This window comes from Pagrus pagrus (genome assembly GCF_965226575.1).
Source record: "Pagrus pagrus genome assembly, chromosome: 6".
Lineage (NCBI taxonomy): Eukaryota > Metazoa > Chordata > Actinopteri > Spariformes > Sparidae > Pagrus > Pagrus pagrus.
In genome coordinates this window covers 10502718-10515644 of record NC_140190.1, presented here as the reverse complement: position 1 = coordinate 10515644, position 12927 = coordinate 10502718, and the positions used below count along the sequence as shown (strand labels likewise).

Here is a 12927-nt window from a genome sequence, read left to right as displayed (position 1 = left end):
TTTATAAACAGTGTACTGATTGCATAGTTAGGAGCAAATATTACCCTATTAGATTGTTTGTTAGAGGACCTGCTTTTTCTAAGTAGTAATACATGTTTTTTTATATGTTACATGTTATTTATCTATTTTTTATTTCTTGACAAATATTTACTGTACTTATCCTGGTGTGCTCTGCCTCTGGTAAACATTATGAAACAGTGAGGAGGACGTAGGGCGTTGAAGTTTGGAGAACAAAGGGTGTAATGCCTCTCCGTGTGTTCAACCGTGGATGGTGATTGGTTGGATTTTTCAAAGGGAGCACCTGATTGGCCGGTCTATCTGCCAGTCAACGCGATAACATTTCTAATTGGCCGACAACGACGTTCCTGCACTCACGTGCTTGTTCTCTTCTTCCTCGAAGGCGGTGCCTACTACTAGCTGCCGGTGGGAAGGGCTGTTGTTGTTTGTGGGGGAAAGTATTTAAAAAGTGCATAAACTCTTCTAAGATGGGAACCAGAGATGACGAGTACGACTACTTGTTCAAAGGTAATGTCTTCTCGGGAGGCGGACGAATGACAGCGTGTTCGTCTTCTTTGTAAAAGTTCGTGACAGCAGGTCGAACTGAGGAAGTCAACTAAGCCAGCGTTAATGCTAAAGTTAGCTGTACTAGCAGTGAAGTGGCAATCGGTAACATGATAGCCGTTGACTGTCGAGCAAACTGTGCAGTCGCTGTTATAAGTTCATCTAGTGGTGTTTAATAGTCCAATACTTCACCTGTAGTAGTTTAGACCTTAACCTCGCAAAACAATTAGCGATTACAGTGATGGCATTTAACGCTAGTGTCGTAGCAGGCTAACGCCAGGTAAGTAGGTGGCTACATAAGTAAGCTAACGTTAGCTTGCTAACATGTCACCTACTTGGCCTCGTTAGAAACAGCTGAGACGACCGTAAGTGCACTTTAAAGTACACGCCGTTCAACAGCTGCCCTCTGTCGCCTTAGACATGCGCTTAATTTTAAATTAGTTGACTTTATGAGTTTTGTTAAGCTAAGGCTGCTTAAGCTAACTTGTTGACATCGCCGAACAACAGATATAACTGCTGCTTGACATATTTCTCTAAGCTGCTCCTGATGATCACATTATCAGTTGTGTTAGACAGTAAAACACACTTTTCAAACATGTCAGGCTACTGAAACAACCCGATTATATGTTGCTTGATGCTCGTTAGTACATTTGGGAAATTAAAATAACAAACCCCAAAAGAAAAGGGATATATAGAGAGTCAAGGAAGTACTTATAAGGCATGATACAATGAAAGCTGTCATAAAGAGTCAGCCACAATAAAAGACTGAGAATAGGAAGTGAACTCAGCACCAGGATCGTACTGTACAGCAAGGTGATTGATGGACATTGTATATAAAACAGTATTAAATATCTATAGTATATGTCACTCACTGACTTGAACAGGAAGAAGCCGTGTTGATTTTACACCATCACTGTTGTTTTGTAATGTATTCTTGCTGTGTGTTTTTTGGTTGTAGTCGTACTAATCGGAGACTCGGGAGTGGGGAAGAGTAACCTGCTGTCCCGTTTCACGAGAAATGAGTTCAACCTGGAGAGCAAGAGCACCATCGGGGTGGAGTTCGCCACCCGCAGCATCCAGGTGGACGGCAAGACGATAAAGGCTCAAATCTGGGACACAGCTGGACAGGAACGCTACAGAGCCATCACCTCAGCGTGAGTATCTGCTTTGTGTGTAAACTGATGTATATTGTACTTGAAAAAAGACGTTATAGTTATTGTATTCATCTGGTTTATGATGTCACCAGGTATTACCGGGGTGCCGTCGGAGCTCTCCTAGTCTATGACATCGCCAAGCACCTGACATACGAGAACGTCGAGCGCTGGCTGAAAGAGCTGAGGGACCACGCTGACAACAACATCGTCATCATGCTGGTGGGAAACAAGAGCGACCTCCGCCACCTCAGGGCTGTGCCCACTGATGAGGCTCGAGCTTTCTCAGGTAAATTATAAAGTTAGGCTATTAATGAATCGGCATCGCACTTCATGTAAAGTTTGTTTGTTCACGTCGTACTTTGTCTCCTCATCCTCAGAAAAGAACACTCTCTCATTCATTGAAACCTCGGCCTTGGACTCCACTAACGTAGAAGAAGCCTTTAAGAACATTCTCACAGGTAGGAAAAAGTGATGAACTGTTCAATGTCATGTGCAGCCTGCTGTAAATCTCCACGGCAATGTAATATTAAGTTTCACTGCTTTGACGTTCATCGTTTTCTCTTGCAGAAATCTACCGTATCGTATCTCAGAAGCAAATATCAGACAGATCCGGAAATGATGAGTCTCCAGGAAACAACGTAGTGGACATAAGCCTCCCCCCAACCTCGGACGGGCAGAGAGGCAGCAAACTCCCTTGCTGCCAAAGCCTGTGACACTCATGTTTTCTTTCCCTGTTTGACTTTCTGTCAGTCTTTCCTCTCTTTACCTCTGGTTTACTTCAACTGTCATGCTGCTGTCATCACGATAACCCTCGTGGGTTCAGAAGTTTCTGGCACCAAGACTCTTGTATTTGACATTCCTTTTTTGCTGGTTTCTATCCATGTTTTTTTCTTTTCATGGTATGTTTGTCTTCCTCTGATTTTAGAAGATATATGGCATCATAATAGCGTGTTACGAGGTTAATCTTAAAGCTGTAGTAAACTGCAATTTGTTTTTAATTAACTAGCCTTTATGGTCCCATTGACCCGCTCCTGTTGAAGGAATGGTGAGGGATCGGTAGACTGTGTGTATCGGTGCTTCAAGTGGTTTCTACTCGCCTCCTTTTTTCTCCGCTTGCAATGATACAGACTTGCAACAGTGGAATCCCAATTTCATGTCTGGTTGACCTGATTCTGCCTATCATGCACTACGAGTCTAGAGGAGGAGATGAGGAGAAGGTGCCGCTGGAGTATCGATGTGTACTCTGTCTGGAGTTCTCTATTTGCCTCTTCAGTTTTAATTGAGCCCCGTGCCCGCTGAGGCATGAAATTAGCATGAGCCAGGGTCCAGACTGGCTGTGACTGTCTTTGAGTTGATACGGGCATGTGTGAAACAAATGAAGTGTTTTTATTTGTGTGCGAGCGTGTGCGTATGTGTGTGTAAATCAAAGATACCAAAGGAAACGGATGCAATCGTCATCAGTTATAGGTTTTTTTTCTCATTAAAACGCGTTCAAGGCTGCTGAGATTGCATTTCATTGCTGTACTTGGCAAAACCAATCTGGAGCTTTTACCGCAAAATCTGTAATGCTTTACAACAAAAGTAATGCTCTAAATTGTGCTGTGTGATTTATGGTTTGTGAAATAATGGAATCAGCCTGGACTCGAGCCTTGTGTTCCTCTCTTTGGGTTGGCTCAGGTCGGACTTTGTTTCAGCAGGCTGTCGAAATGGAAATCTTTTTTCTTTTGCACTTATGTCCAATAATTTTCACCAGAACAAAACACCATTTGTTTAAAAGAAAAAACTTAACATCTTTATCAAGTAACATTTTCCTGTCGGTTGTAAAGGAAAGTGCTGGAAAGAGAAAAACATGCACTGTATGCTTTTTTTTTGTGTGTGTGCGTCCTTAACATTTCCTCTCATGTGCTCCATCGACCTCTGCTGTCATTTGAATGTGATATCTGTCGAAGGGAAATGGATAAAGATGTGTGCGATCTTGAAATGCTCTTCATTTAACACTTTCACTCAGCCACTTTAACGGCTGTTAGTCGGGAAGTTGGAACTGAAAATAAGAAATGCAAATATGTAAACGGTCGGCTGAACTTTCCCTTTTCACTCATCTGTTAGAAAAGCTTTCATGTGTGATCGATTCGATGTGTTGCTTCTCTTGTGACATGTCACATTTCTTCATAAAGAAAAAAAAAAAGATGTCAAGGCAGCGGATGTAAACATGTTTTGCTACTTTCACATTACAGAGGAATCACTCAGACCTAAATAAACTTAATCCACACGACCGTATAGCAGACAGACTTATTTTTGGATGTGTGAATCACAGTGTACCCCTAATGTTGTGTCCCCTGCTGTTGTTTAGCAACAGAAGTGTTTGTACACAGAGCAGGAGAGGCTTTAATCACATTGAAGTCCATTAGCACAGGCTCCTTTTTATAATTATTTATTTATTAGGCTACCTTTTTAAATCTACACATGTGATATAGGTGGTCTTGCACAAGGTGAAATCACGCCTCTTAAAATATTGGACACTTTTAGGATATTTCATCCTCATTTAAACAAATATTGTCAATGTGAATATAGTTGAACAACACTTAAAATTTAGTGAGGGAATTTGGGATATTTTCGTGCTTCACTTGATTGTTTTTTCAGTGACATCTGAATTTTTATTTTATGTGTTTTGTGAATATTTAAAAAATAATGTGACACATTTAATTGGACTTTTATTGCATATTAATGCACATGCATCCCAACATCCCTAACTAATTTTGAGTAGTGCACATCATTGTTTAATCCTAAGGTTTTAATCATTATTAAGAATTAATATTATATTATAAGATCTGACATTTCCAGGACTGTAAGATAAAATCAGTTGATTTTTTTTAAACCTACTTTTCCTTATTAAATGAGGTCTCTTTTTGATGGTTGTGGTGAAATTTGCTTTTTTTTTTCTCTTGAACTTTTATTAGTTTTTCAGAAAAAACAAAACAAGCAAGAAACAGCACATATCATGTAACAAAAAAAAAAAAAAAGGCCTATAGGGCCTATTTGTGCATAGTGAGCTGAGGGTATAGAGGACAAACTATAAGCACTGCTCAGTATTTCTCCCCTTCATAAAGACATTTATTAATCACATCGTCCTGCTCTGTTTCTCTGTTTACGTCTGCTCCGTGCTGCGCATGTGATGTTTCGGTGAACGCCCCTCCCTTTGGCAAGCTGTTGTTATTCCCAATCACATTTTAAGTCGTCCGGATTGTGTTGTGCAGTCGTCTGGCCCGTGTTCACAGCAGAGGCAGACAGCTGATGATGAGCCCCTGGGGTATATTTAAAGCCCTGGGAAAGCGGAAGGCTGGCCTGCTGTGTGTGTGTGAGTGTGAGTGTGTGTTATCAGCTGGGAGCTGCTAGCTAGCACGGGGCTGTAACGTAGCATTATCAGAGGCTAGCTTTCGGAGCAGTGCTGTGAATTCACACGTAGTCACAGCTGAAAATGAAACGAGAAGGATGTACGAGGTCATCAGGGCGGTGATGCCCGCGGCTGTGTCACATCTGTAAGAAGACACGGGGTGAGTAGATGTTTTAATTTGTATTTTTGTTTTTTTTACAGCAGCTAGCAGTTTACTGTAGTTAGCTGCTAACAGCTGGCAGCTAGCAAGCAGCACAGCTGGAGCGGGACCGTTTGTCTGCTGTACAATGGGAAAATACGTTTATTCATATTTATAAAACATGACATTAGAAAGGACTAGTGTTGTTTTTTTTTTTTAAATGTCCCTAAACATGGCTATAACCTGTTTTTATAAATGATGTCGCCATGCAGTGGAAGGGTTTTACTGTATTGGCTTGATTACACTCCAGACAATAGACTGGATCAAAACCACAGCAGCTGGATGCTCTGATAAACAGCCAAGGGACATTAAGAAGAAGAAAAATGTCCATTGTTTAAATGCCCACCACTTCCTGAAAATATTCATCAGCTACAGTCACACTCACGTGTATGATTGGGGAGTTTGTCTCCTCTCTAACAAAACACTGGCCTGTGTTATTCCTGTGTTTACACTCAGTACATCACTGGAGCTTGATTAAATTTAAACAACTCAACATGTTTTGTTGCTGTCTTTAGTTTTTTAGGGCTATCCTTTTGTTTATCTGGGTCAGGGATTGTGCCTCTTAATCGTACCATGCTGTATCAGTATGTGTAAATAACAACAGCAGTCAGTCAGTGATGCTGGCACACTCAGCCATTGATTTAAAGGGGTGAAGAGGTCATCTCACCAGGGGCTTCACGTTCAAGTCCAGACACCAGCCAGTGTCACAGAGCTGTCTGAAGTTAGATGATAACAGCTAATAAAGCATATTTAATACAACAGACGAGCTCAATCTGTTCACTGTGGGGACATTAGATCACTGTTGTTGCAGAAACTAATACGCAGCATGGTAAAATATCTGGATCATAAACATACGACTAGAATACAATGAGTAGAAATGTGGCAAAATTAATATTTTATATTAACTTTGCCATTTTCATATAGCTTAATTTCCCCTAACTCAACTAAAGGTGCGTTCCATACGTTATAGTTGTAGCAGAGGGAAATACAACGGAGTTAAAATGTAACATTGTGATCAGAGATGTCAGTTGTTTTTACCTCAGATTAGACCAGATGTTGTTGTTTTGTTCAACACCTGTAGTTACCACTCTTCTCTGATATTCAAATGACTGTAGAGTGTGATTTATTATATTAAATATTTATAAGGAGACAGAATAGAGTTTTCGCACCGTCTGCCGTGTTAAACCTCCTGACAGCAACAGCGTTGAGCACGTGGGCGACATGTCGGCGTGTATCTTCGTGCGTATCCAGTGATGTAATGTAACCAAGTACATTTACTCAAAGCTCTGTACTTGTACTTTTTACAACACTGCAGACATTCATTTTGGTTTTATAATGTCTTATGCCATAACTCTTCCTGTATCTGTTTTTTTTTTAGTCAAAATAAAAACATTTCACTTAGAAATATGAATTTGTCTTTGATGTACAGAATCATTTCCGAACAGCACGACAAATGTACAACAGGCTGCATCGCATTCGGCCGTCTGCCTCTTATCTGCGGAGAAGGGTTATCTGAGGGGAGACAGCTGTTTGCTGCACGTCACACACTGTACTTGCTTCTTTAATGGATGCTATAATGCTTTGGGTAAATTGGCCCATCTCCAGACAGCTTTTCTTGTAAATGACAAAATGTCTTTGTAGATAATCTCAGTTTTTGTGGTGCGGCAGGAAATTAAAGCCTCAGTGGTAACATAAAGCTAAAAGTACCAAGAACTAGACTGTGTTGACAAAATCATAAATATACAAACTCACTCTGGGAACGATTGTGATTGCTTTCATGTGATGTGAACTTAAGTTATCTACGAAACTGTAAATGAATACTGTAACATTTAGCTGTAAAGCAGCTAACTCTTCCACAGTATTGTAATCAACACAATACAATTTCGATAAATCAACATAGTGTCTCACTTCACTGTACTATATTTTGCTTTTGAGGCAGCATATAAAAGTATGCCTGCTTCAGCTACTGCATATTACACTGTATTGTTATTTTATACTGTCATCCAGCATTATGTTGCTTATTATATTGTTCTTTTACCTTCTCTGACGTTGTTGTTTTACGTTTTAAGCCTTGCTGACATGTAAAAGTCCTGCAAAGTTTTACTTGAGTCAAAGAAGATTAGTATTCGGATAAAAATGCAGTTAAATTACAAAACAAATCATCCATTTGAGAGAAATATATACTTTATTTCTTGATTAAAATTGATTTGTTTAGTAGTATTATTGATGCGTGAGTGTTCATTTCAAACCTTTATTTAGACTCAAGGAACCACTGAGGTTGCAAGTTTGAAAAATAAAAAAGATGAAAGATGTAGTCACATCCCGTCCGTTGTCTGCGTTAGCTTCTTCGTCAAACCACAGCGCTGACTAACTGTGTGACTTACTACTGGGGAACAAGAAAGGAAGTCAGGAATGCTGACAAGTTGCTGACGACGTTAATGAGCAAACTGCACTTTGGACACGACGTATATGACGGTTACAAAAGCACATTTCCTTTAAAACGTACAAGGTTAACTAGGTAGAGTTTATCTTAACAACAAACCACGTGTCTCAGAGTTTCTTCGAGGTTGCTCAGGCCTTTGTCAGCCTGATTATGGATGTCTTCCAGTTAAACCTGCAGCTTGACACGTATTATTTGTTAATACTTCATTGCATATAAATCCATTAACTCTCAATCTGTCTCTCTCTTTCTCTGTTTGTAGAAAATATCTGTTTCCAACCTGTGGAGTGCAGAGTTACTTCGCCCCGAGTCAACCTTCACCTCTGACCTTTTTTTACGCCCTCACCCCACCACCTCTGCGGCCACTGTAACCATGACGACAGGGGGCTGTTGCCACCTGCCCGGTTCTCTGTGTGACTGTGCGAGCAGCACCGGCCTGTGGAAGAACGTGGAGGAGGCAGGTGGCGACGGGTGCCAGGCGCTCTACGTCACCCAGGTCACGGCCATAGACGGACGCTTGCTCTCCTCGGTGCTCAAACCCATGAGCACGCAAAGGTACGACTTACTCGTGTTGTCGGGGAAGACGTCATTAACATGGACAGAAATATCCACATAGAAGAAGAAAATGACTGATCTATTAAGCACAAGAGAAATGTCGGGGAATAAAATGTTCTGATGCAGATGTAAAATGTGTTACTCGCTCTTCCACTTGAAAAATATGTGTCATTTGTCTCAGCGATGGCCCCATCTGCCGTATTTGCCACGAAGGAGGCAGCAGCGAGGGCCTCCTGTCTCCCTGCGACTGCACGGGCACCCTGGGCACGGTACACAAGAGCTGCTTGGAGAAGTGGCTGTCGTCTTCCAACACCAGCTACTGCGAGCTCTGCCACACAGAGTTCAGCATCGAGCGCCGGCCGAGGCCTCTCACAGAGGTAACAAAGGTCAATGCCCTTTGCCTTGTCTGCATCAATCTTTCTGCTTGTGGTTTTTTTTATTGTATGTGGTTTGTGAAGGATTGTGTGGAGTAGCTTTCCTCCATCTCATCTTTCTGCTTGCTTGCTTGCTTGCTTGTTGTTATCGTGTGTCTTGTCTCTTTACGATTTGACTGAAGATCTCTCTTCCACCTGTCGCTACCTTTCCTTTGCCTCTCCCACTTTCTATTCCTCAGTGGCTGCGGGACCCCGGCCCTCGTAACGAGAAGAGGACGCTGTTCTGCGACATGGTGTGCTTCTTGTTCATCACGCCCCTAGCAGCCATTTCAGGCTGGCTGTGCCTGAGGGGCGCTCAGGACCATCTTCAGCTGGGCAGCTGGCTGCAGGCTGTGGGCCTCATAGCCCTCACCATCGCCCTCTTCACCATCTATGTCCTGTGGACGCTGGTAAAAATGAATTCACTTTCAGATTTGACTCTTGTAGTACGCATCTTAAGTTTTAAAATGGCTTGCTGCTTTGCCATGAACATGATTTTAAGGCCATAATAACCAGCTTCACATAACTGACCTCTTTGTTCTGCCTGGTTGTCTGTGCAGGTATCTTTCCGCTACCACTGTCAGCTGTACTCCGAGTGGAGAAGAACAAATCAGAAAGTACGCCTGCTCATTCCTGAAGCCAAGGAGTCCAACTCTTCCCAGCATTCCTTGCTGTCTACCAAACTGATGAAGAAGTCTGCCAATGAGAGTATAGTATGAGACCAAACGGAGACGATCGGTGATAATGGTGTCTTTATGTGCGGGGGCCGACTGTCTACGCCTCAACCCCCGCCGGCTGGCCTTTACAGAAGCACTTGCGGGCTTTTTTTGTTGCTTTTTTTAAAAAAAGAAACACTTCTTTGCCCCATCAGAACTTAACTTGCCTCACTTTCTCTTTAATTTGTCCTCCGGTGGGTGCAGTAATGAGCACAGTTGAACGGAGTCTGTCTGTCCTGACGCTGGATGTTGACCAGACTTATGCAAAGACATGAACATGTGCAGAGACGTTAACATGGGAAAACAGTCTCATCACCGCGGATGAAGAAGAAATGACCAAACTAACTCGTGTAGTGGACTGTGAAATGTGCTAATGATTGTTTTGCTTCGTTCCAACAACCCGCTGATGGTCCGCAGATGACAGGTCATTCATTGTCATGACGCACTGATGAAGAGTTATATCTGCTTGACACATGTGACATCTGGGCTATTAACTACATAGGCCTTGCATCCTCTGCACAGCGTTGCCCACTGAGGAGCTCTTTTGAGCAGTTATTGTGCGAGTCCACGTGAATCTCTAAAGGAAAAATGCAAATTTGAGATCCTTGATGTATTTACATTTCACAAATCCAGATGCCAGTATTCTGTCTGAGATGAAACTTTTCATTTCAAGACGAGCCTATCAGACTTATTCCAAGGTTGTTGTTTTTTTTTCCTTGCATCTGTTTTTACATCTCATCCAAGACTGGATGGCAGCAAAGCATTAGTAAAACCAGAGAATGTGCAATAAACCACTGTGGACATGGAGGTCTTCACCTCTACCAACATGCACAGTTATGCATGCAAAGCACTGTTAATAACTTCTTTATTTCTGATATTTTTCTTTTTCTTTTCTAGTGTTGGTGTCAAAATTATTTTGTGGTTTAAAAACCTGAACCGACTTATTGTTCCTACTGGAGTAGGGTTAACAGCGTCCTCGTAGAGGTTCCTTATCAGCACTTAGCCAGTAGGTGTTGTTGACAGTAGGTAGAAATCTCCATCAAAATGGCTTTTAGGGGGAACGTTGTCGATGCAGGTTACTAAAGCATCCTTCTGATTGGTTGTTACAGCTTATTAAAACACTCCACGTGCAATCAGGGATACAAAAACTTCCTGCAAGTCAAGCTCAAACATCGTTTTCTCTGATCTGATGCAAAACAAAACTGTCAGTGCTCTCAGTGTTTGTAGTGCTTCTGCCAGTCTAACGTAACCTTTACCCGCCAACGATGACTCTCGCGGTGGGTACATTATGCAAGCAGCACTAAGGCTTCATCTGCCTTCAGCTTTGTTTCGTCGCTAATTTCAAGAAAAGCCAGGAGATGCCGTTTGGTGGGATGTCGTCTTTGTTTTGGGGGGCTGCAAACTTGTTCCTAGGCATGTTTTGATGTTTCTGAACAGACTCATTTAGGACTTCTCACTCTTGAAGTTTATAGCTTGGTGCCATTTCGAATCAAGTCACTTACAGTGGCTGTTAATTAACCAGTCGTAGAAACACTACCTGGTTTATTACATCATTCCACAAGTTAATGGTGAGACGGTTAATGGCCGCCTGAGCTCGCTGTGGCCTGGTCAAAGGGAGACGGATGAAAAGTCCAACAGCAAGGTCGTATTGAGGAGGATTTTATTGTTCAAACCAACATAATCCAGCATATGGGTCAGTAATATTGTGCAGGTGTTACTATTTGTCAGTGTGCCATTCTGTGTGGTATAATAAGAAAATTACCTTTATAGCTGTGCTACACAAAAATCATTAACACGGCAGCCATTTTCATCACGCTCGGGGTGGGAAGCTCAGATAATGTTATCAATGTGATAATGTCATATGCAGGGAATCATTGACAGTTCCCCAATTAATCAGCAAACCGATAAGGATAGTGAAAATCCGGGAGCCCGATGTCCCTCCTTCAGATGCTGATCAGTCGAGAGCTGTGAAGTTCATATTCCCTACATTTATACGACCAACCTGTAACAAGGCAGCGTGCCACAGTTGAGCTCTTCCCACCCTGAGCGGAAAACGGCTGCATGTGAATGTGGTCCATGAGGGAAGCTTAAAACTAGTCCAGACTGGTTCATATTTATTCATTTAAGGGCTAAACTTACGTCCCAAAACCACAATAAGATATTTGGATTTGGTTCTTTTGAGTGATCGTGCTTTTGATTGGCATACTTTGATCATAGTTTGTGCTTTCCATCTTCTGGATGTCAAAGTCGAGGCATGGATTCATTGTGAAAAAGGCCAACCGTCTGGATTTTATGCACAATTGTGTTGTTAGTAGTACACGTTTTTACTTTATAACAATCAGGCTCGGACGATATTTGACTTAAACTGGTGTGTGGTGGTGTTTCAGTCACCTTTTCAGAGCAGATTTTGTTACCGACGTTGATACGAGTACGTTTTTACACTCACTTGTGCAGCAGCTCCTTGAAGTTGTTGTAAAACAGTCCTAGGAACGGGGTGCGTCTCAGTAGTTAGTGGGCGGTTGACACCAGCTATGGCTCTAACTGTTGAGCAGACATTTGTTTTTAAAATATATTTTTACGTGTTTGACTGCTGGCATCACCAGTAACTAGTGGCTGTAAGCGTTAAATCCCTGCCCTGGCTGTCCGTCTACACCACTATCACACTTTGGTACTGTCAGCTCCTGGTGGGTTGTCCCACATTCTGCCCCACTTAATCTTTTGTTTGTGTTTTTAACCGACCTCAGAACAAAGGATTAAATCCTGCAGTATTGCGATGCAACTGGGGGGGGGGGGGGCCTTACAAGCTTATGAGTCATTTGATCATCCGTGTGTTTACTGTTTGTCGTGAACGAGGCTTACTCCGAGTGTTGGGATCTATCGGGGCTGGTTCTGAAGCAACATAAAGAGCTGAGGTGCAGTTAGTCAACACAGCCACTGACCACGATGTTGATGTTTGTTCGATAGTATGAAGTCTGTACAAAGTATGCAGCGCTGCTGTCAGAGCTATTTGCATGAAGCAGATCCTCACGTCTCCAAAGAGTTTTTAGGTCTTATAACACTTTAACCATGATGTAATACTTATTTTATATAGCCTCCACTCTTCAAATCCAGAAAGGGATCTTAAATCATTGTTTTCTTTGTTGTTTATTACACGAATAAACATGTAATTGTGATGTTGCTTATGACATTTTTTGTAATCTTTTAATCCTAAATGTCTTTTTTGGATGGCGGGTATGTTGATATGTGTCATTTGTATTTTACGTTGCAGTTCTTCAGTATTCACATTTTTAAATACTACAATGTTTATGGTGTGCTGTGGGGGGGAAAAACACGTCTTCACCAAAACACTGGTACCTGCAATCAGCCAAGAATAATTTGCAAAGCGAATAAAACCCAAGGATAACTTGTGGGTGAACATGAATTCAAGTGATTTGTTTTCCTGTTCTGAGAGCTGTGTTAATGATAATCGCTATTTTTGCTCTGATATGGCTGTTTACG

General features: G+C 41.9%; 2 protein-coding genes across 3 annotated transcripts; both read left to right on the top strand.

Moving 5' to 3' along the window:
- Positions 1-393: 393 nt before the first annotated feature.
- LOC311258364 (ras-related protein Rab-11B-like) lies at positions 394-3274 on the top strand. Its single transcript, XM_084354589.1, has 5 exons — positions 394-525; positions 1520-1715; positions 1808-2001; positions 2093-2173; positions 2283-3274. Exons 1-5 carry the CDS (start codon positions 486-488, stop codon positions 2426-2428), a joined length of 657 nt encoding a protein of 218 aa, XP_084210715.1. The 5' UTR covers positions 394-485; the 3' UTR covers positions 2429-3274.
- Positions 3275-4858: 1584 nt separating this feature from the next.
- marchf2 (membrane-associated ring finger (C3HC4) 2) lies at positions 4859-12850 on the top strand. 2 transcript variants are annotated; one of them, XM_084355057.1, is made up of 5 exons: positions 4859-5266; positions 8008-8300; positions 8482-8686; positions 8914-9123; positions 9274-12850. In XM_084355057.1, exons 2-5 carry the CDS (start codon positions 8119-8121, stop codon positions 9430-9432), a joined length of 756 nt encoding a protein of 251 aa, XP_084211183.1. In that variant the 5' UTR covers positions 4859-5266; positions 8008-8118; the 3' UTR covers positions 9433-12850. The 2 variants fall into 2 exon arrangements, with proteins under 2 accessions (XP_084211183.1, XP_084211184.1); XM_084355058.1 differs by having other exon boundaries at positions 4861-5266; positions 8482-8677; positions 9274-12607.
- Positions 12851-12927: the final 77 nt, after the last annotated feature.

Bases quoted from the DNA above. Each gene is read 5' to 3' on its own strand.
- LOC311258364 (XM_084354589.1), top strand. From the start codon at position 486: ATGGGAACCAGAGATGACGAGTACGACTACTTGTTCAAAG. The intron at 526-1,519 runs GTAATGTCTTCT...TTTTGGTTGTAG, and splicing joins GTACGACTACTTGTTCAAAG to TCGTACTAATCGGAGACTCG. The intron at 2,174-2,282 runs GTAGGAAAAAGT...TTTCTCTTGCAG, and splicing joins CTTTAAGAACATTCTCACAG to AAATCTACCGTATCGTATCT.
- marchf2 (XM_084355057.1), top strand. From the start codon at position 8,119: ATGACGACAGGGGGCTGTTGCCACCTGCCCGGTTCTCTGTGTGACTGT. The intron at 8,301-8,481 runs GTACGACTTACT...CATTTGTCTCAG, and splicing joins AAACCCATGAGCACGCAAAG to CGATGGCCCCATCTGCCGTA. The intron at 8,687-8,913 runs GTCAATGCCCTT...TCTATTCCTCAG, and splicing joins CTCTCACAGAGGTAACAAAG to TGGCTGCGGGACCCCGGCCC.